Source organism: Eurosta solidaginis, chromosome 2 (genome assembly GCF_040869045.1).
Source record: "Eurosta solidaginis isolate ZX-2024a chromosome 2, ASM4086904v1, whole genome shotgun sequence".
Classification (NCBI taxonomy): Eukaryota; Metazoa; Arthropoda; class Insecta; order Diptera; family Tephritidae; genus Eurosta; species Eurosta solidaginis.
This window is the reverse complement of record NC_090320.1, coordinates 206,931,138-206,954,400: the sequence shown is the minus strand read 5'-3', so window position 1 is coordinate 206,954,400 and position 23,263 is coordinate 206,931,138. Positions and strand designations below refer to the sequence as shown.

The window sequence follows — 23,263 nt, the reverse complement described above, 5'->3', positions numbered from 1 at the left end:
TCGAAACAGCTGTCGCCTTATCCGTCCTGATGTCACATTGTAGGCAACTAGTAGATTCTGAAAATGGAAGCGCCTAGAAGATGCGAACGTTGAAATCAGAGAGTATAAAAGGCAGCAAATGTAGAGGCGCTGGAATTCAGTTTGATTTGAGCTATCAAGCAGTTTCAGTTAAGCACGCTATCTGTCGGGAAATAGATCAGTTTCTTTTAAGCTATCAGTCAGTTTGGTTATTGAGCAAGCTGGTTGCAAAGTATAAGTGTTATTGTGCAGTACTTTAATAAAGGCCATTTTTCCATTATTCAATATTGGAGTTATTTATTCAACAGATTTACAAGGTATAATCGAAACAGCTGTCGCCTTATCCGTCCTGATGTCACGTTGTTTAAATTTTTCCCAAATTATTAAATAAATTATAAAATTAAAAACTGCTTGAAATAAATGTTTTTAAATGCAATACGGGCAATCCCCGATTAACTCATACATAACAGACAAGATTTGGTTAATTCGTTGTAGTTCTATAAATAGAACAAAAATAGCAACAATACCAAATTTCTCTGAAACCGCCTTACAAACATGCATAACTTCAACACCTAACTACATACTGAGGTGTAGGAGATTAATATATGCAAAAGAAGGCAATTGGGAAAAACTCTACAACAACTAAGGCATGACGTAGCTGAATGCGTTTATAACCATTTCAACTATCGTAGGAGTGCGGGTTCAAATCCCACTCCCGGGAGAAAAGGCTTTGAAGAGATTTACAAGGTATAAACGAAACAGCTGTCGCCTTATCCGTCCTGATGTCACGTTGTTTAAATTTTGCCCAAATTATTAAATAAATTATAAAATTAAAAATAGCTTGAAATAAATGTTTTCATACATTTAAAAAAGCAATACGGGCAATCCCCGATTAACTCATACATAACAGACAACATTTGGTTAATTCGTTGTAGTTCTATAAATAGAACAAAAATAGCAACAATACCAAGTTTCTCTGAAACCGACTTACAAACATGCATAACTTCAACACATAACTACATACGAAGTATGTGATGTGTAGAAGATTAATATATGCAAAAGAAGGCAATTGGGAAAAACTTTACAATTAAGGCATGTCGTAGCTGAATGCGTTTATGAAAAATTGATATTGACTTTCGTTGTGTGCGGACATGTTTTCGCAGTGTCGTGGGGTGCGCGCTTTGTTAATACGTTTTATTTCAACACTATAGCCAATACGTTCCTTTCTATACATACATAAATATGTTTTGTCCAACTTGCAAAGACAAAGTCGATAGAGTGGATGTGAACAAAGTCGCGTATGCGGATTGTGGAAGTTTTTATCATGCCTCTTGCGCCAAAATTACTGCTGATGATTTGGACTATATGAAGTGCAACAACATTAAGCATCGATGCGAATCATGCTCTATTTTGCGCAGAAAGTCCATACATCAACAGCCATTGTCAGCTTCTATATCTGCTGCTGCCATGGATGTATCTGCTCCGACCGCAACGAAGACTGCCTCACAAACATCAAACAAACTAATGTCATCGGCGCCTTCTAAGCAAAAGCAGAACATGCAAAACGTACAAAAACAACAAACGCAAAAGACATTTGGAAATAACAGCGCAAATATTCCCAAAACGAATAACAACAATAACAACACCAACGCAAGTGGTTCCCACCTCCATCAGCAAGTGCAAGTGCATAATAATAATGATACAGGTACGAAAGAAATAACTTTGCAGTTGTTGTATGACGAGATCATTAGTTTAAAGAAACAAAATACTGATTTTCTCAACATTGTAAAGGAGCTCAAAGAGGAAAACTCAAAACTGTGTGCTAAAGTATGCAAGCTTGAAAGTGCATTGAACTGGAGAGAGCAACAACTGCTGAGCAGCGCTGTCGACATTGTTGGTGTGCCGCAACTAGCAAGTGAGAATGCCAGTGAATGCACAAAAAATATTTTAAGCTCTGCTTTGGGTATAACCGTGACGACAGAAGATTTAAGCAGATGTTATATTAAAAAACTACAGAAGAGAAATGAATCTTCTCATTTGGGTCATGTGCTGCGTGTTCACTTTGCTTCTATTGAGATGAAGAGAAAAGTGATGTCTAGTAAACAAAAGGCAAAGGGAAAATTAACCACTGAGCTTTTTGGTGATTTAAACAAACACAATATTTACATAAATGACAGTCTCACTAATTTCAATAGAGCTTTGTTTACAGCGGCAAAAAAAACAAAAAAATCAAAAAGTTATAAGTATCTGTGATTGAAAAATGGAAAAATCATGATAAAAAAGGCTGATAATGGCGAGGCTGTTGCTTTAAGAACTTTTGACGATTTGTCAAAAATGACTTAGATTCATATAATTATTTATCATCAAAATTAATGGTATTTTTAAATTTCCTATATAATGACAGCGATGCCATAAACACGCCTATTAATGATTTAAATTTATTGGGTAGTACTAGTGACTCTTTTGTTGTTATTCACCAAAATATACGCAGTCTTCGGCAAAATTTTGATCTTTTGGTCTGTCATTTTGAATTGTTTAAAAACAAACTCGATTTAATTTTTGTTTCTGAAATATAAAAATACTCTCATGAAATACGAGACTTTACGATACCTGGCTATACTTTTTTTGCTAACACTAATGACCAATATTCTGCAGGTGGTGTTGGAGTTTTTGTTCGAAATATTTACGAGTGTGAATATGTCGAGTATAACATTACAAGCGCAGATATATTAAAGATCTCCTTAATCATATCTGACAAAGTTTTTAATTTCATGTGTGTCTATAGATTACATTCGGTTTCTGCACAGACATTTTTGGAAGAGTTTTCAACTCTTCTTTGTAGCGAGAATTCAGGCAATTTCATTATTTTAGGTGACTTTAATTTGGATATCCTCAGACTGAGTGATACAACTGATAACTACCTAACGCTTATGGCTAATCATGGTTTAACATCATTCTTAAATGTAACTACTCGTAGTGTTTCTGGAAGCTGCATCGACCATGTTTTTGGTCGCAGCAGCTTTAGTACTTTTAAAAATATTTCCGGCATAAACCTTGACTTTAAAATTACAGATCATACTATGACTGGTATAGTAATAAATATTGCATGGAAAAAAAGCATAAATAGAAGTAACACGAGTTCAAAATTAACCAAGATTAATTTCGGTTTGCTTAATCAAAGCTTACGGTTTGAGTCCTGGGGCAAAGTTTTTGCTGAGAAAGAGGTATCCAATGCATACCAAATTTTTTTAAATACTTTTATAAGCCACATTCAGGCTACAACCTTCTCCGTAACTTCACCTAGATCTGATATAAGGTTAAAGCCTTGGATAAGTAAGCAGTTGACGAAAAAGATTCGCCTTAAAAACAAGCTTGGAAGAAAGAGCACTAAAAATCCTTCGAATACAAGGCTTCGTAGTCGACATAGAGATCTTTGTAGAAGGTTAAGAAAAGAAGTACGATTGGAACGCGACAGTTTCTATCGAAATGAATTCAGGTCGTCGTTTGGAAACCCAAAAAAGGAATGGAATGTTATAAACAGCCTTTTAAATCGGAGTCCTAAATCAATTGACTCATCAATTGTTTTATGTAATAGTGGCCTAAATATTTCTGATCCCACAACTGTAGCAAACCTTTTTAATAGTCACTTTTCAGCAATCGGGCAAACTTATACAACTACTTATACATACGAACTTTCAATGAATAACTCAGATATTTCAAATTTAGATAGTAGTTTTTTCTTTGAACCTTTTACTGGCACTGAATTACTGAAGGTAGTAAAATCGTTGGACAACTCCAGATCTTGTGGCTCTGATGGTGTTTCAAATCAGGTTTTGAAAAAAGTCTCTTTAAAATTGGTTGACATTTTAATTTATTTGTTTAACAAAAGCGTGTACTCTGGAACTTTTCCTACTGATTTAAAATGTGCTGTTGTCATTCCTTTATATAAAAAGGGGAACAAAAAAGATATAAACAATTACCGACCAATCTCTTTACTTTCTTCTATTTCCAAAACTTTTGAAAAGCTTGTTAAAAGTAGAATTCTTTCTTTTCTTAACAACAAACATTTTTTCAGCTCGATGCAATACGGATTTAGATCTGGACTCTCAACAGAAGATGCCCTGCTGAGCTTTTGTTCCGTTATTTATGGCGAGTTAGACAAAAAGCAGAACTATGCTGGCCTGTTTATTGATATCACGAAAGCATTTGATATGGTTGATCACCAAATACTGTTAGATAAATTGTATTGCATATGCTTTCGTGGCTTTATGTACAATTGGCTCAAATCATATTTATCAGGAAGAGTGCAGAAAGTAAAGGTTGGCAATTGTTTAAGCAATTCTGTGACAACTACCTTAGGAGTACCCCAAGGGTCTGTTCTAGGTCCAATACTGTTCCTTGTTTATTCGAATTCTTTATTTTCTTTGCCGTTCTATGGCAAGGTTACCGGTTTTGCAGACGACCTTGCTATAGCCTATAGTTCATCGAACTATCTGGATTTGGTAGCAGGCGTCAACTTCGATGCTCATTTGTTGAGAGTGTGGTTTGCTAAACATAAACTGATTGTCAGCAATAAAACTAAACTGATGTATTTCAATTTACATCCAAGAACCTCACCTGATATTGCCATTATATTCCACGCCACTGACTGCAGACGTTTCTCCCTTAGCAATATGTCGTGCTCTGGTACATCGTTTAATCATGAAACAAATTGTAGCGATAAGTGTTTCCCAATTGAAAGAGTTGATACCTACCAATATCTGGGTGTTTCTATGGACCAATCCTTAAGTTGGTCAACACATATTTCTCGCCTGAAGGCATACATGCGATCTACTGTGCGCTATTTTTATAGTCTAAGGAATATATGTTCAAACGCAACGCTGAAGACGCTTTATTACGCTTTGGTTCACTCTAAGCTTCAATATGGCATATGCTGCTGGGGTGGTGCGTCTCACAGTAAAATCCAGCAACTTCTTACTGCTCAAAAATGTGTCATAAGGAAAATATGTAATGTGAACCGTTTCCACCACAGCATGGAGTTGTTTAGAGAGCTGAAAATTCTTCCAGTAAAAGACATGTACTATTACAAGATTTTAAAAATATTCTTTATTCGTTGTGGTATTTACACAGCCTAGTCACGGATAATTATAATTTGAGGCAAAACTCACTCGGACTTGTTGCTGTTCCCACATCTCGTACTACCCATTATAATAACTTTTTTACTATCGTATCTTGTAAAGCTTTCAATACGCTACCTGCGTCTATACGTGTCATTAGAAATATGTGCGAATTTTTAAAACATATCAAATCATTTTTATTAGAGCAGTCACACGACGACATCAAAACTTTGCTGAATTCTACCACTTAGTAATTTAATTTCAACATTTTTATTTTCTATTGTTATACATTTTATTTTACATTTTGTAACTTTAACTTCAACTTATTAACTATTTTCACCCCACACACATTTGTATATATTTATTAATTTTTTTGAGATGGCATTCAAAACTAAAGTTTTAGATAACTTTACAGAATGCCTTACTTTTCTTTCAGTTTCAATGTATTAATTTAAGTGGCAATTTTATATATGTAAACATGTAAAAAATTATTTTGATTTGAAAGAAAATGAATAAATCTAATCTAATCTAACCATTTCAATTATCGTAGGAGTGCGGGTTCGAATCCCACTCCCGGGGGAAAAGGCTTTGAAGAGATTTACAAGGTATAATCGAAACAGCTGTCGCCTTATCCGTCCTGATGTCACGTTGTTTAAATTTTGCCCAAATTATTAAATAAATTATAAAATTAAAAATTGCTTGAAATAAATGTTTTCATACATTTAAAAAAGCAATACGGGCAACCCCGATTAACTCATACATAACAGACAACATTTGGTTAATTCGTTGTAGTTCTATAAATAGAACAAAAATAGCAACAACACCAAGTTTCTCTGAAACCGCCTTACAAACATGCATAACTTCAACACATAACTACATACGAAGTATGTGATGTGTAGAAGATTAATATTGCAAAAGAAGGCAATTGGGAAAAACTTTACAACAACTAAGACATTAACGTAGCTGAATGCGTTTGTAACCATTTCAACTATCGTAGGAGTGCGGGTTCGAATCCCACTCCCGGGAGAAAAGGCTTTGAAGAGATTTACAAGGTATAATCGAAACAGCTGTCGCCTTATCGGTCCTGATGTCACGTTGTTTAAATTTTTACCAAATTAATAAATAAATTATAAAATTAAAAATTGCTTGAAATAAATGTTTTCATACATACAATATGTCGGCCACCGTGGTGTGATGGTAGCGTGCTCCGCCTATCACGCCGTATGCCCTGGGTTCAACTCCCGGGCAAAGCAACATCAAAATTTTAGAAATAAGATTTTTCAATTAGAAGAAAATTTTTCTAAGCGGGGTCGCCCCTCGGCAGTGTCTGGCAAGCGCTCCGATTGTATTTCTGCCATGAAAAGCTCTCAGTGAAAACTCATCTGCCTTGCAGATGCCGTTCGGAGTCGGCATAAAACATGTAGGTCCCGTCCGGCCAATTTGTAGGGAAAAATCAAGAGGAGCACGACGCAAATTGGAAGAGAAGCTCGGCCTTAGATCTCTTCGGAGGTTATCGCGCCTTACATTTATTTATTTTTATACATTTAAAAAGGCAATACGGGCAATCCCCGATTAACTCATACATAATTACTTTATTCATTTAAAAATGTGTTTTATTATTCCAATTAAAAACAAATAATTAAAAAAATTTGTTCGTTGACAAAAATTATTTATAGATTATAAAGGGGTAAAATTTACCCCAACACAATAACTACGTCCAATATTTCACCTCAATAGTTAAAGGTTAAAAGGGTTGTAGACTAGAATAATAAGCTATAACTTAGCAAAAATAGTTTTGAATCAATGATATTTCACTTATCAAGTTGTATTGTAAGAGGAAATGGGGAGACATTTTTTTTAAATGGGCAGTGCCACGTGTTATGTAGAAAAGTAATTTATCTGAAATGATATATACAGTTAAAGTTCACGCTAAGTATATAATGTTCGGTTATACCCGAACTTAGACACCTTTACTTGTTATGTTCTATTTTTTAGCTCTTATTTTTCGTTCAGTTCCATTCACATATGCACAGGTAATTCTCAAACTTGCTTTTGTTTTATTTACTACGAAAAAAATATCAATGATAAAAAATTGACTATAAGAGTATTGCTCAATGCTCTTTAGAGCGGGTCGAGTTGAATACCACACATCTCGGCTGTCGTTTCAAAAATGCCCCATCGCAACATAGTACCAATACATTATGCGTTGAGATAGGGCTTATAAGTAAAAAAAAATTCAACATGACGTTCTTCCACTGATATCCAATACAGGGTGTTATTCATTAAAATTCTGAGATAGGCTCTTTGAAAGAAAAAAAGTGAAGGTAGCAAATTCTTGAAGCTAATTCGAAACGTTGGCCGAAATCCGCTGGTAGTTTAGTCAACGTGGATGTAAATACATGAAATAGTTTTTGAAAATAATGAGCAACCACAGGGAATGTTTTCCGGATAAATTGGGGACTGTTCGGGTTTAGTTTAGGTCCGTGACGACTTCACATCGACTGAATGAGTCCGTAGTGCTACCAGAAGTTTGTTCAACGACCAAACTGAAAAAACCTACCAAAAGCCAGAACCTATGTTATAAAATAACTTCATCCTCTTGGCAAATACTATACGATTTCTAGGACCTATGCCACTTGCTGCTTCTATATCTGTCAGCTGCATCATTCCTAATAGCTGGAGTCTTAGCCTGGTAAGCGCACGGCACGAGCACAAAATGTGCTGGATTGTTTTCTACTCCAACCCGCACTTCCTACATCTGCTATCACTGACCAAGCTTAGCTTAAAGGCATGTGACGACAGAAGGCAGCGCCCAGTCAGAGTACCCGTCATGAGTCTACAGTGCTCTTTTTTTAATGATAGGAGTAACTTTGTTAGTCTAAGGTTGTTAGATCTACACATGATATTCGACCTTTGCCCCGCGCTTGGGTCCACGCCTTTCCCGCTTGGTCGATCGTTTGGAACTTTCGCCTAATCTAGCCCAATCTAATTTGGACGTCTACGGAGCAAGCTTTGAGGGATACACCCTTTTTAGCTAGTTCATCCGCTTTTTCATTCCCACCTATCCCCATATGCCTTGGACCCCCATAAAGATGTACGCTTCTCCCTATCGCGATTCTTTCCAGGGATTGCTTACACTTCAACACGCTTTTAGATGCTGTGCTATGCGAGATTGCTTTGGTTACAGCTACTACTTTCGCCTGAAAAACACCCCAGTGATCTGGCAGCTTGTAGGACATGTTTATTTTCGGAGCAGACAGTATACCGCAGACCGTACTCCTTCCATTACTTTGGAACCAAACGGTTACTGTTTAGTACTATTTCCGGATCATTACGGGATTATTTTGGAACGTTTTTTTCGCATTATTTCGGGCCTATCTACAGGTCATTTTTATCTGTTTCTAGGCAGTTTCGAGACTATTTTTGGGTCATCACGGGATTTCTTTAAGGATGATTTTAATACAATTTTTGTTACCATTTCGATATTATTTTCAAGATTGTTAGCATTCAAACGTTTTTTACGGAACATTTTATAGTCATCTCTGGATATTTTTGGCATTGCTTATTAGATAATTTTAGGATTGTACTATTTCGGAGTAAATTCGGTATTATACCTAATCCTTTTCGGGGATTATTTCAGGGATATTTCGTAACTAGTCCGGTATATATTCGGTGTTGTTTGAAATAATTTCAGAATTTTTGCGGGGTTCATTTCGGGTTTGATTTGAGGCTTTTTTGAAATCTATTCGGGATTTTCTTTGAATCATTTCTGGACTTTTCGGAACATTTTCAGGATTATAAAATATTTATATCGGTGCTGTTTCGGCAGTATTTTGGTATTGTTTGTAGGATCGATTCGAGACTATTTTCATATTCATTTCGAATAAATTTGGGTATTGGTTCATTGCCCGATTATTTTATCGATAATTTCTGGGTCAAGTCGGGACTGTTTCGGGATTGGTACGGCCTATTTTAGTGAATGCTTATGGTTTATATTTTTGGTTTTCGGAATGATTCCTCCCCACCTCAGAAACATTTCCGCTGAAAACGTTATACACATCTCTGTGTCTATTCTACGTACTTTCGTATACCCAGCTCGAGGTGAAAGCACTTTATAAAAAGGGAAAAAGTTTAACTTAATAATATATTTTTTCTTTTCAATTCCACAAAACTTATAATAATGAATTCAATTATTTGACCTATGATAATGCCGGCAACTTTATTTCAAACTATGACTGAACGAAAATTTTTTTCCCAAAAGAACGCCCATAAATTTAATACATTTTAGCAGAGATGGGCGGGTTTTATAAAAATTTTGAGGTAAAGTATTTTACAACCAAATACTTATAACAAAATATTAACACATACATATTTACATATAAACAAAAAACTTACCCGCCTAAATTTTTCCATCTTGCAAAGAATGATTCTGCATTCATTTCCGTTGGTTCGAAGAATTTATTTAATGTTAAAGGTAATTTTATGCTAAATTTCTGTGGCACATTATTATAGCGGAAATTTACTTCGATTGTTGGGGAATCCGCATAGTCCTCTATGCATTCAGCAGTGAGCAATTGTTGTATTTGAGCGCCACCTTCCAACGTTGGATCAACTGGTTTTACTTGTACGTTGAGTTTGAGTGCATCCTCAGGGTTCCATTGAAGCACGGGCATGAAATTCTGAACGAAATGAGAAAAAAGTATGAAAATAATAAGTACTTATCAATTAAAAAAGTACTAATAGCAGATTCAGTTATAAATAAAAAGTCTTGTTGATTTCAGTTTATTCGACAATTAAATTGCATCTAAAGTTTTCGTGTAGGGCCAGCATTACCAGGCCTTATTCAGCAACTCGATGGGAAGGAAATTTCGCATCGCATTTCCTTTCCGATTTACATAATAAGGCCCCTGGTTTCTCAAACAATTTCAAATCGCTTTTGCATCTACGCAATGGCTTTTCCTATTCTAGCAATCGTATTTAGAATTTTCAATTGCATACAATTCAATTAATCAAGGCTTCTAAAATTAAATGAGAAGGCGCAGTTGAATTGTTTTCCTTCCTATGCGTTTTGACGCTTTCCTGCCTTTTTCAGTGATTCTGAATTATGCTATTATATGTTTATACTTTAAATAATTTGACCTTGGCGAATGATATCAACGACAGGGTCATATGGAAATATATTGATTTTGAAAAAGCACGCAGAGTCACACGTAAAGGGTGGGATGCTTTAGGACCCCACCCAGGGAGTTATATAAATTGAAGTCTCAGTAATTAAAGAAAAGTTAGAAGTAAACCTTCCTCCCCTAAAACGTTTTTATAAATCGTAACAGCTGCGAGTGTATTTGCAGAGCCAAATTGATTGAATTGTTTTCGGGTCATTATAGGAACTATTTCAGGATGATTTGGGGTTAGTCTCTTGTTCATTTAGGGTTGCTTTCGCGATCATTTCGGGCTATTTCAATATCATTTCGGGACTGTTTCGTGACTATCTCCGGATCGTTTGGGTATTATTTTCTGGACGGTCTTCCGATCATTTCGATATTATTTCGAGACTATCTCCGGATCGTCCCTATATTTTGGGGGCTGTTTCGGGATGACTTCGAGAATGTATCCGAAACTATTTTCGAGTCCTTTCAGAATCGTTTCCCTAGATAATTTCGGGATTGCTTTCAAGATCGTTTCGGATTTTTTTCGGGATTGTTTCAGGACCGTTGCGGTATTGCGTTTCGGACCGATTTCGTGATTGTGTTAGGATTATTTCGGGACCATTAAATAACTGTTAAGCTTGAAATAGGTACTTTTTCTAAACTGTTTTTAGGACTATATAAAAATATTTCGGGATAGTTTTAGTGTTTATGTTTATTAAGCACCAGTTCGCAGCTGTTTTAAGGATAATAACGTAACTATTTTGAGAAGATTCGGAATTATTTTCAGCTTATATTTTGGAGATAATTTTGGACTATATCATGTTGCGACCATTTCTCGATTGATTTCAGGATTATATCGCAGCTGTTGTTGTTGTTGTAGCAGTGCTTCGCCCCACCTAACAGCCGCGACCGGTCACAAATTGTCATCAATATCCTCTAACGGCAGTCCAAGGAAACTTGCTGTTTCAACAGGAGTGGACCATAAGGAAAAGGGTGTTAGAGGCGTTGGTTCCACATTACAATAAAAGAGATGGTTGGTATCATGTGGGGACACATTGCAAGCGGGGAATACATTTTGTATGTCGGGGTTGATTCTGGATAGGTAAGAGTTTAACCCGTTACAATATCCAGAACGAAATTGAGCAAGAGTGACACGCGTTTCCCTGGGGAGTATGCGTTCCTCTTCCGCGAGTTTTGGATACTTTTCTTTGAGTACTGGATTCACCGGGCAATTGCCGGCGTAAAGGTCGGACGCCTGTTTGTGGAGTACACCAAGGACCTGCTTGTGTTTTTTCGCTTCATACGGCTGGGTTCTCAGGTGCCGTATTTCCTCAAAATGCTTACGGAGATGACTCCTCAAGCCCCTAGGCGGTGCTGGCTCATCAATTAGATGTCTGTTGGGATGCTCAGGTTTCTGGGTATTGAACAGGAACTGTTTGGTCAGCATCTCATTTCTTTCCCTGATAGGGAGTATTCTCGCCTCATTATGCAGATGGTGTTCTGGGGACATAAGAAGACAGCCCGTGGCGATTCTGAGAGCAGTATTTTGGCAGGCCTGTAGCTTCTTCCAGTGGGTAATTTTTAGGCTTGGCGACCATATGGGTGACGCGTAGCACGTAACCGGCTGGCTAATTGCTTTGTATGTAGTCATGAGCGTTTCTTTATCTTTTCCCCAAGTACTGCCAGCGAGGGATTTGAGGATTTTGTTACGGCTCTGAATTCTCGGAACAATTGCGGCTGCGTGCTCACCAAAATGTAGATCCTGATCAAACGTCACACCCAAGATTTTGGGGTGTAGGACAGTCGGTAGCGTAGTGCCATCGACGTGGATGTTCAAAATGGTCGACATTTGGGACGTCCATATTGTAAATAAGGTCGCGGAAGATTTAGTCGGTGATAATGACAGGTTTCGCGAGGCGAAAAAACTGGAGAGATCAGGGAGGTAGCCGTTTATTCTATTGCATAGCTCATCGATCTGTGGGCCTGGGCCTGTGGCCATTATTGTGCAGTCATGGGCGTAGGAAACGATTGTGACTCCTTCCGGTGGTGAAGGTAGCTTAGATATGTAGACATTAAACAAAAGTGGGGACAGGACACCACCCTGTGGCACCCCTTGTTTAAGTCTTCTTGGTTTTGATGTTTCGTTTCTAAATTGCACCGATTCCTGCCGACCACCCAGATAATTTGCGGTCCACCTTTTAAGACATGGGAGGAAGGGTAGACCATTCCAGGTCTTGCAGTAACGAGCCATGGTTGACCGTATCAAAAGCTTTTGATAGGTCTAGCGCTACGAGTACTGTTCTATGGTGGGGGTTTTGATTTAAACCGCAATTTATCTGGGTGCTAATGGCATTTAGCGCGGTGGTAGTGCTATCGAGTTTTCTGAAGCCATGCTGATGACAGGCTAGCTGCAAATTTGCTTGGAAATAGGGGAGCAAAATGGCTCTAAGCGACTTTGCTACTGGCGATAGGAGAGATATCCGACGATACGACTCTCCTATGTTAGCTGGTTTCCCAGGCCTTAGTAGCGGGACCACCTTGGCCATTTTCCATTTTTCGGGTATGACAAAGGTGGAAAGAGACAGGTTGAAGACATGCGCTAAATATTTGAAACCCTCTTTACCTAGGCTTTTAAGGATCGGCATGGCTATGCCGTCTGGGCCCACTGCTTTGGATGGTTTAGCGTGACCAATGGCGTCCTCAACCTCTTTAGCGGTGATGGTGATTGGTGACGCGCTGAATTTGTGTTTATGTGCGTGTCTGTTGGCCCTCCGTCTATCTTTGTCGACCGTAGAATGCATTATATATTGTCGGCAGAAAGCGCTCGCGCATTTTTTCGCATCCGACAGCACTTTATCGCCAAAGGCGATGGAAACTTTGTCTTTGTGCTTAGACGGATTCGGTAGGGACCTTACGGTGGACCAAAGTTCACCCACACCGGTAGAGAGGTTACAACCTCTTAGGTGCTCCTCCCATTTCGCCCGCTTGTGTTCATCCACAAGCAATCTGATGCGTTGGTTTATATCCCTTATTTTATATCGCAGCTCTTTCGGGAATATTTCTGTATTGTTGTTGAGAACACTTTATTGCAATTGTTATATCAATTGCCTCGTAGACCTTAACCAATATCGCAGCAGGTAGTTTTGAATTTTCAATTCAGCGAAATTCTATACTTTAGTTTCTTTGTGTGGCCGGAGCCACGGGTAAAGAAAAGTATCCAAATTAAGAGTGTTTTGTTGAAATCGTAGCTATAGGGTTTAGATACCTATACAGTATGAATATTTATGTATATTTAAGGTCACGCATCGTTAGCATCGTTACTTTGACAAAACTTTAATCACAAATGACAGTTATACAAAAAAAAGTAATTTTCTTACATTAAACGATTTGTTACTGCCCATATTGAATCCCCCTGTGGGTTAGGGGTTAGAATATGCCTACGGTAGGTATACCGGTCGTAAAATGCGACCATAATACCATGGCTAACCAATCCATGAGTAAGGTGACCTTACTCGAAAGGGAGCAGGGTGGGCGCGGCGTATCACACTGTGGGACCCTAAGCATGGTCCTTATAAAAAGTGCCACCACGGAGGCAGGAAGTCAGTTGTGATCTGAACATATTGAATTATATCCAGGTCTCACCTTCCTGTCTTGGGATGGCCCCCTTGTGGGAGCATCGCGGTGGCTGTGGTTTCAAATAAGAGTTTACTTTATGACACGCTCTGAGTATACTAGGTTTCCCTTGGGGACGCTAGACCCAAGGGAATTCGGTCTCTTGCTTGTCTCAGTATACCCAATTTCATTGAAAAGCTGACCCTGAGGGGCAGACGAAAGAGTTGGTCACATCCCATAATTGTGGCAACCGGAAGCATAAAACGAAGCGTAAAGGAGAAACGTATGTCTATCGTCAGCTGAAAACAATCGATAATTGTACGAGTGGGCCGGTGCTCATCTTGTCTTTTGAGATGTTTGAAGCTGCCTTAGACTGCGTTGCGAATAGGAGCCGTTCGCAGAATGGATGGCCACATCCAAAAATGTGGTAAGATTTGACGTTGTCAGATGACTACAGTGGGCGGACTGCTTTGCGAAGATGTTGCTGGGGCAGGTACTCGGTATTACAGGTCTGGGAGCGGAAAAGGTTGACCACAGGCCTTTATTGTGGATGACGTTAAATGAAGTGATGCTGGAGTGCAAATTTGAGCGAAAAAATTGAAGCGAAGATTGATAGTGATATCTGAGTGGATATTGAAGCGAAAATGGAGCGCAAAGGTAGTTCATAGCGTACGTCAACGTAGTGCGGCCTTAAGCGGTGTCGAAGCCATGCAGTGGGTCTCTTCTGCATTGCGGAGACATTGCTTAGGCAGGTACTTGGAACTACAGTTCTGTGAATGGAAAAGGTTGACCACAGCCCTCAATTATGGATGGCGTTAAAACGGAGTTTGAAATAGAGCATAATTGTAGTGTAATTGGAGTGGAAATTGGAGCGAAAATTATTAAGATAATTGGAGCAAAAATGGAAGCGAAATGAAGCGTAATATGGCTCACAGCGTACGTCAACGTAGTGCGGCCTTAAGCAATGTCTAAGCAAAGCCAGTTCGTCGTCAACAACGTATCATACATTGTTGTGGCACGGCGAGGCAGAAAAGGTTGTTCACATTTCCTAAATTGCGACAAAACAAAAATCTCATGCTGATTAACTTGTTAATCAGATATTGACATAACAAATCAATGAAAGAGGTATACTGAGACAAGCACGGAACCCGCGGATATTGATCAGTGTTTAAGTTACACCGTTGGGTTAGGTCTTCTAAGACAGGTACCTACGTAACTTCATTACTCGCATACCCATATTGAAGTATTACATAGGTAGTATAGATAGTGCAAAAGTAAAATAATATTGCAATATATAAAAGATCTTCACATACTAACCGTTAATGGGATTTGCGTCTTGTTGCCATAGAAAAGTCCCAAACGTCCAAGATTTTGCCGAAATTCACTCTTAACACCAATTTGTAACATTTCATTTTCAAAAAGTACACCATTATTCTTGAAAAGGAACTTCTTCGTATTATAAGTCGCCGCATTATTATTGCCATAAATATCGCCCAATACATCAATTAATGTACCACTACCACCAGTATTATTTAAACCAGCTGGTGGTGTGCTCAAGCCCAACAAATCAGCATTTGCATTGCTATTCACCCTGCCAGAGCAAGATACAAATGATAAATTGAACAAATATTAAAAACAGAATAAAAACAATCAAGCTCGTACTCACTTATGATTAACAAGAACATTATTGTGCGTTAACGCATTCGGTGCTGGACTCTTTGATTCGCGTATCTCATTTTCAGGCACGCGGCCCGGTTTCTTCTTCTTCAACACAGCCAATATCGAACTTTCACGTTCGGGGAATGATGGCATCTCCTCCAACACAGTCGCCAACACATCAGTCGATGCAACAATACTCAATTGTAAATATTCACTAGCACGTTGTTGTAATTCAGCATCAGCTGAACGTAAATTACTATGCTGACGGAACACTTCCTGTATGTTGGTGCGTATCTCGGGAAAAAGATTTATAAACTTAATATAGGTGGATAATAATAGAGCACGTGTCATTGGCGAACATAAATGATATTTCGAGTGTAATAATTTAAATTGTACAAGTGGAGCGGAACGTGAGTCGCCTGCAATTAGATTGCCAAATTCGCCTAAAATGTAACCGCCCACTTTTACCATATTTTCATGACAAGCCGGTGCCTGTAAAGCTTCAAAAACTGTTTTGGCTGCATAACCTTGCACCTCTTCGCGGTTGATTACAATCTGTATAACACGATACCATACCTCCTCAGACACATAATCGCCAGCAATACGTATTAAATTTAGTATAACATCGACGTACCTAAGACGGTAACATAGATCGTGAAAACAAAAATAGAAAATTACGAATTTGAAAAATTTTATTTTATTACCATGTATAATCAGTTGCATATTTTTCAGCTAGAATGGCTACTTTAAGCACCATTTCTTCGCGTATGGAGTAATCAGCCGTCTCTAAATAGTTGAGCATTTCTTGTACAATCTCTTCAGCATTACCACGATCGCACATCGCATATAATAAATCCACAGCCATTTGTCGTACTGAAACATCTTTTTCCATCTGCGTATAGAAGGAGAAAAACATTGAGCTTTAATGAAACGAAACTTTAGACTTGCATTTTGGGACTATCTTGGGTTCAATTCGAGATTGTTATCCGTGAATATTTTATGACTGCTGTATGAATCGTTTAAGAAATATATTGGAACTGTTAATACAACAACAACATTGGAACCGTTGCGGTATAATTTCGGAACTTTTTCCGGAAAGTTTTGGGATAGCTTCTATTTCATTACTATTTTCGGGATAATTTCTAAAATATTTCGGAACCGTTACGGGATGATCTCGTGACTTTTTTCGAGAGCATTTCTCAACTAATTTGTTATGATTGTTTTCGGGATGATTTCGGTAGTTTCTCCGTATCAGCGAGGTTTTGTTTTCAGGACTTTCGCGGCGTCATTTCAATACATTTTTTCGGTATGATTAAATGACTAATTCGTGAGTGTTTTCACGACACTTGCCATTTTTTATGCAAATTGCTAAAAGCTTCAAACATCCATTGCAGAGCAGGTATCTATACTTCAGACGAATGAGAACTCGATTTCGATAGAGAAACCAATTACGGAACGATCGGAAACCAAATTTTGGCTCGTGACTACTGTCATTTGTCATATGCCAGTTTTGCCAGTGCTAAATCAAATATATAACTATATCACTGCAAGCTAAAAAATTGGTGTTAATCTCAACAGGCGTCATAACTTTTCAATTAAAAATATTTTGTATTAAATTTAATTTCAAACCTGATTTATCATGATCGAATTAGACTAAAATAAAATAATTTAAAAAAATGTTTAAGTTAAACGGTTTTATTGAAAACAATACTTACATGAAGTAATAATAATACTAAAAGCTAGAAAATAATTAGGTAGGTCCTAGGTACTAGTCATCGCACTCCTCATCAATCTAGGGCGTTGATCAGACAATTAAATAAAACAATAGTCAAATTTCTATTGATAGTCATATATAAGACGAACTGCACCTTAATCAGGTTATGCTACGCCTCACATTTTTAGAAATTTCACGCGCCCAACGCTTTTATTTAATTGTCTGATCAACGCCCTAGATCGATGAGGAGTGTGATGACTAGTACCTAGGACCTACCTAATTATTTTCTAGCTTTTAGTATTATTATTACTTCATGTAAGTATTGTGCTCAATAAAACCGTTTAACTTAAACATTTTTTTTTTTTAATTATTTTATTTTCAAAGTTTTTAGTCTTTATTTAATTGTCCATTATTTCTCATTCTATTTAGTTCATTTAGTGACTCATTATTACAAGGACCCTTTCCTGACAATGTGTTACAATCTAAGTCCTCAATACATAATCCTTCCAAAGACTTAACTCGACTCTGCGCCACGTATGCTTGTCTCTCTTCGAACTCCAAAATATTTTGATATCACTTCTACCTGACCGTATGTAATATTTGCTCTAAATATGAGCCAAATCAGACATCATAGGTTGCTTCCCATTCATGTATTTGTTATGTGTTCAAATATGGACCAAATCGGACCACAAATACGATTTTTTTTAATATATCGATCCTTGCGCCACCTACCGGTGATTTTTTCACAGGCCGTTTTCTGTTCATGTATGTATTATGTGTTATAAATATGAGTCAAATCGGACCGCAAATACGATTTTTTTGAATATATCGATGCTTGCACCACCTAGCGGCGATTTTTCTTCATAGGTCCCTTTCTATTCTTGTATGTATTATGCGTTGCAAATATGAGCCAAATCGGAACACAAATACGATTTTTTTTAATATCTCGATCCTTGCGCCCCTGGCGGCGATTTTTTTTCATGTGTCGCTTTCTATTCATGTATGTAATATATGTTGCAAATATGAGCCAAATCGGACCACAAATACGACTTTTTTGAATATCTTGATCCTTGCGCCACGTGGCGGCGATTTTTTTATAAGTCGCTTTCTATTCATGTATGTATTATGTGTTCCAAATATGATCCAAATCGGACCACAAATACGATTTTTTGAAATATTGCGATCCATGCGCCACCTATCGGAGTTTTTTTTTCAAATTATTGCATTATCATCGGGTTCTGAACTATATTCCAAGTTTCAAGCTTGTAGCTTATCGGAAAGTTACTTAAGTTCGTTCACAATGGCCGTGCAGCCGTGCAGCCGGCCTGTCAAGTCAAGCTAAATCAAACTGTAACATAGCAATATCTAGCATAACATATTTCTTTAATACAATATGGCAATACCTTGCATGGCAATACCTTGTATGGCAATACCTTACATATATGTATCTTTTATGGCAATGCCTTTGTATGACATTACTTTTTCGCTTTAAAATGTATCGTACTATAGTTGTCTCTTTTTAACTTAAGTAATTTGATTTGTATAACTTTTTATAACAGAATGTACTAGAAATGATTTTGCCATGTGAAAAGGTATAAAAAGTTAGCGCACCCATAATTCTTCATCATTTCGTTCTGCGATCGGAAATAAAAACATCTCCAAGCTAAATGCAGAGTGTGTGGTAGGCGCTAAACCCGCCGCACTTTGTGTTAAAGCAAAGGAGATGTACTTGAGTAAACTGCGTTGTAGTGTGGATAGCGATGGCTAGCCGCTGCAAAGTAGTTGGCCATGACCAAACATCGCTGAACGAAATTTCCAACTACGTTTCATCTAGTTTATTAGTTTACTTTTACGTTCACCAAAATTAAATTGTTTCACCTTTTAAAATTTAAACAAAAATAAAAGTTTTCTTAAAATATTAAAAACTTCAACGTTTTCTAAAAACCTTAAACGGAGTAACCGATACTCTACAAATTGGCGCCCAACTCATCTGGCTCGAATAATTTCTTTTTTCAAAATTCTACCACGGCGAAGTCCTCGACTGAACAAAATGGTGACTCTTTCCAAGGAACAGTTCGAAATCAGTAAGCAGCAGCAATAATCGTGTGGGTACCCTGAGCACATGCAAAGCTCGTTACAATGGAGAGCGTAATCCTGCAAAGGTGGAAGAATTTATAGCAGCGATTTCAGTGAACCGACGGACACATTCATTCGTAAAAAGCGAGCACTATTTGCCCAACTACCAAAAAGTCCAGCCTAAGCTGACCAAATTGATATGGTGTTCGGTTATTTACATGCAAGCGTTCGTGAAAAAGTAAGCCGTCATAAGGTCACGACATACGAGCAACTTCTCAAAGATGCACGAGAAGTTGAGTTATCACTAATGGAACGTGAAAGTGCTAAAAAGCCACAAGAGCAAGTACCCCGATGTACATATTGTAGCAAAAAGGGACATTTACGCGAAAATTTTTTTAAAAAACAGAAAGCGGAAAACATTGATACAAATGCAGCTAAAGTCGCCGCAGCAATAGTAGCCAAACCGAAGTTTGCTTGCTACGGGTGTAATGCACCTGGCGTGACGCGTGCTAATTGTACAGTGTGTAACAAAAATAAAAGTTCTTCGAGTGGAACTATACACTTTAATGCGATAACCCCCGTAAATATTGGCAGAGATATGCCGATAGTTAACGTGCAGCTTTTCGGTGTGCCAGGTTAGGCCTATTTTGATACTGGTGCACGTACTAGTGTGGCAAGTGCAAATTTGAAACGAGTTATGGATTTTATGGGTTGCAAATATCAAAACGTGACTTGCGATATTGCGCTAGCAGATGGTATAGTGTCGAGAAAAAATTGTTTGGCAACTATGTGTAAGGTGGTAATAGGTGGCCGCTGTTTGAATATACAATTCATCGTATTACCAGATGCAGATAATAACCGCACTTTACTTGGCGCTGATTTTCTTGAGCAAGTTAATATCGTACTCAATATGGGGCAGAGGTACTGGTATTTTGAGGATAATCCCACGCAGCACTTCGATTTCGTAGAAAAAGCGCCCGTTAATGTAATAGAAGTGGTGAAAGTAGCTAATGTTACTCCAAAACGAAAACTACCAGCTAGAAATCCTAATGCTCAAGCATGCGTGACAGGAGTTCGAAAGTTATGGCCCTAATATACCGACAAATGACTACTCGCCAACTTCGATCCAAGCCATATTTAAAGATGCTTTACCAGCGGATTCGTTTACGCCACAGAGACAAAAGGAGCCAACACTATTTCCAAGCCTCGTTTACAAACAATCCGATGACAACGATGACGATTTTATGAGATTATACTCAATTGATTTTAAATTGCTAAAGCCCACAGATGGTGCTAATATAAATATGCAACAAAAGGAACAACTAAATCAAATTCTCCACGCTAATGCAGAAGCATTCGGCAATGTAAGTGAACCATCACCATACGCTGAGCACAAAATAGACACAAGCAACGATGAACCGATTTTTAGTCCACCATATCGCCTTTCTTTTGCGAAAACTCATAATTGAAAGCGGAAGTCGAGAAGATGATCGAAAGTGGAGTAATTGAAGAAGGAGTCACCATGGACATGTCCAGTCGTTATGGTGCCAAAGAAAACTGGCGGAATTCGAGTTTGTATCGATTATCGAATATTGAATGCGGTAACTGTGCCAGACAGATATCCATTACCAAGAATAGATGATATACTGCATGCCGCAAAGAGTACAAAATTTATGTCTACATTACATTTACAAAGCGGTTATTACCAAATAAAAATGAATGACAAAGATGCTTACAAAACTAGTTTTATTACCCCTTTAGGAACATATTTATTTAGAAGAATGCCATTTGGTTTGCGTAATGCACCCGCAACTTTCCAGCGTCTCATGGACCGGTTTAAAGCTTCAATTCCCAAGGTTCAACTGTTGATATACCTTGATGACCTAATTGTTTACTCCTCTTCATATGATGAGCACCTCAATGATCTTAATCTTGTTCAAAGTTGCAACAATATAAGTTACGGGTAAATAATAGTTAGAGTAAGTTTTGTTGTGAACACGTAAAGTATTTGGGTCACGTAATTACGGCCGACGGCATATGTGTAGATGAAGAGAAAACAGCTGCCATTAGCCAAAGAAAAGAGCCGCGAAATGTGAAGGAGCTAATTTCATTTGTCCAAACGTGTTCTTGGTACAGAAGATTTATTTCTGGCTATGCCGAGCTTTCGAAACCATTAACTGAACTTATGAAAAAGAATGTAAAGTGGTGTTGGACGGAAAGGCAAAAAGTTGCCTTTGAATCACTTAAGCAAGCCTTAACGTCAGCACCCATATTAAAACAGGCTCAAGACAACATGCCGTTTTGTATAAAGGCCGATGCGAGCGCGTACGCTATGGCGCAGCTTTACTCCAGGGGGAGGAGAGCAAAGAGCATCCACTTTAATATGCAAGCCGAATGTTGTCAGCAGCTGAGCGAAACTATTCCACCACTGAGCGGGAAGCCCTGGCTATAGTGTGGGTATGTTCAAAGTTCCGTGGCTATATCGAAGGTTCCGAAATAATCTTGGTTACAGACCATCAACCTTTAAAATTACTACTCACAATCAAATCCCCGTCTGGTCGTCTAGCACGATGGGCTTTACAAATTCAGCAATACGATTTTAAAGTTCAATACAGTCCTGGTAAAACTAATTCTCTAGGTGATATGTTATCTCGTCCATTAAGTGATGACACACAAATTGAAGTCGAACATAATTATATATGTGCCTTTCAAGTAGATTTTCCCCGAAAAAGTAGCAAAGAAATACTGGATGAACAGTTAAAAGACGAATATAAACAAAATATTATATCGTCAATAGAGTCCCAAGACGATAATTTAACTTTTTGGTCAAACAGAGGATTCGTGCTTTTTGATGGGATCCTATTCTGTTATGCAAATGAGGATAGGGAAGAAGCTTAAATGGTAGTTCCACAACAAGAACGAGCAGACTTAATCAAGAAATACCACGACGAGAGCACTGCAGGCCAGTACGGCGTCGAAAGAAGCATTCATCGAATTGCTAATCGCTATTTTTGGCCAGGCATGCGAACCGATATTGCAAAGCATATTAAAGCCTGTATAGAATGCCAAAAATATAAAGCAACCAATCTAAAACCAATGGGTCTTTTCCAGACCACAAGCAGTAATCAACGATTTGAAGTTGTAGCAGTTGACTTATTTGGCCCTTTGCCAAAAACAAATTATGGTTTTCAATGGATACTAGTAGCAGAGGATGTTGCATCGCGTTGGACAGAACTTTTCGCCCTTAAAGAAGCAACAGCCGAAATTTGTGCAAAAACTTTAATCGACGAAATATTTCTTCGTTATGGGATCCCTCGCCGACTAAAATCAGACAATGGTGTCCAGTTCATATCGGCGATAATGCAAAAGGTTGCCTACTGTATGGGAATTGAGCAACAATTCACACCTGTCTATCATCCGCAAGCTAATCCCGTCGAGCGTGAGAACAGAGATATCAAAACCCAATTAGCTATCCTTGTTGGCAATGAGCACAATACATGGAATCTGAATCTACCCACAATAAGATTCGCATTAAATACGGCAAAATGTCAAAGTACTGGCTTCACATATGCATACCTAACGTTCGGCAGAGAGCTGCGTACCCTAGACGACGTACAACATGACGTAAAAACTATAGTGGAATCTGAAAATTTTATTCCGCAAATAACGCCTTCTCTTTAAATAATCAGCGTTGAATTACAACATGCAAAGGAAACTCAACATCATATGCAAGACAAAAACAAAACCTACTTTGATCAGCGCAGACGGTCCCAAGACGACTTCGATATCGGTACAGATGTACTTGTAACTACGCACACCTTAAATCAAGCATCAAAGAACCTAACATCGAAATTTGTACCGAAAAGAGATGGTCCTTATACTATCATTCGCAAAGTTGGTTCATCTTCATATGAAATCGC

At 38.0% G+C, this 23,263-nt stretch overlaps 1 protein-coding gene across 4 annotated transcripts in view; it reads right to left on the bottom strand.

Annotated features, from left to right (window-relative positions):
- AP-2alpha (adaptor protein complex 2, subunit alpha) overlaps nt 1–23,263 on the bottom strand; it is a 78,662-nt gene that overhangs the window by 14,428 nt on the left and 40,971 nt on the right. For all 4 annotated transcript variants that reach the window (XR_010949760.1, XM_067767005.1, XM_067767004.1 and 1 more), the window contains exons 6-9: nt 16,258–16,445; nt 15,561–16,187; nt 15,212–15,485; nt 9,531–9,814 (exon numbers count right to left, since the gene is read on the bottom strand). Coding sequence is in view for 3 of the 4 variants with exons in the window: in XM_067767005.1 (XP_067623106.1) it covers nt 9,531–9,814; nt 15,212–15,485; nt 15,561–16,187; nt 16,258–16,445 (1,373 nt within the window). In the remaining variant the exon portion in view is untranslated. The remainder of the gene's footprint in view (nt 1–9,530; nt 9,815–15,211; nt 15,486–15,560; nt 16,188–16,257; nt 16,446–23,263) is intronic.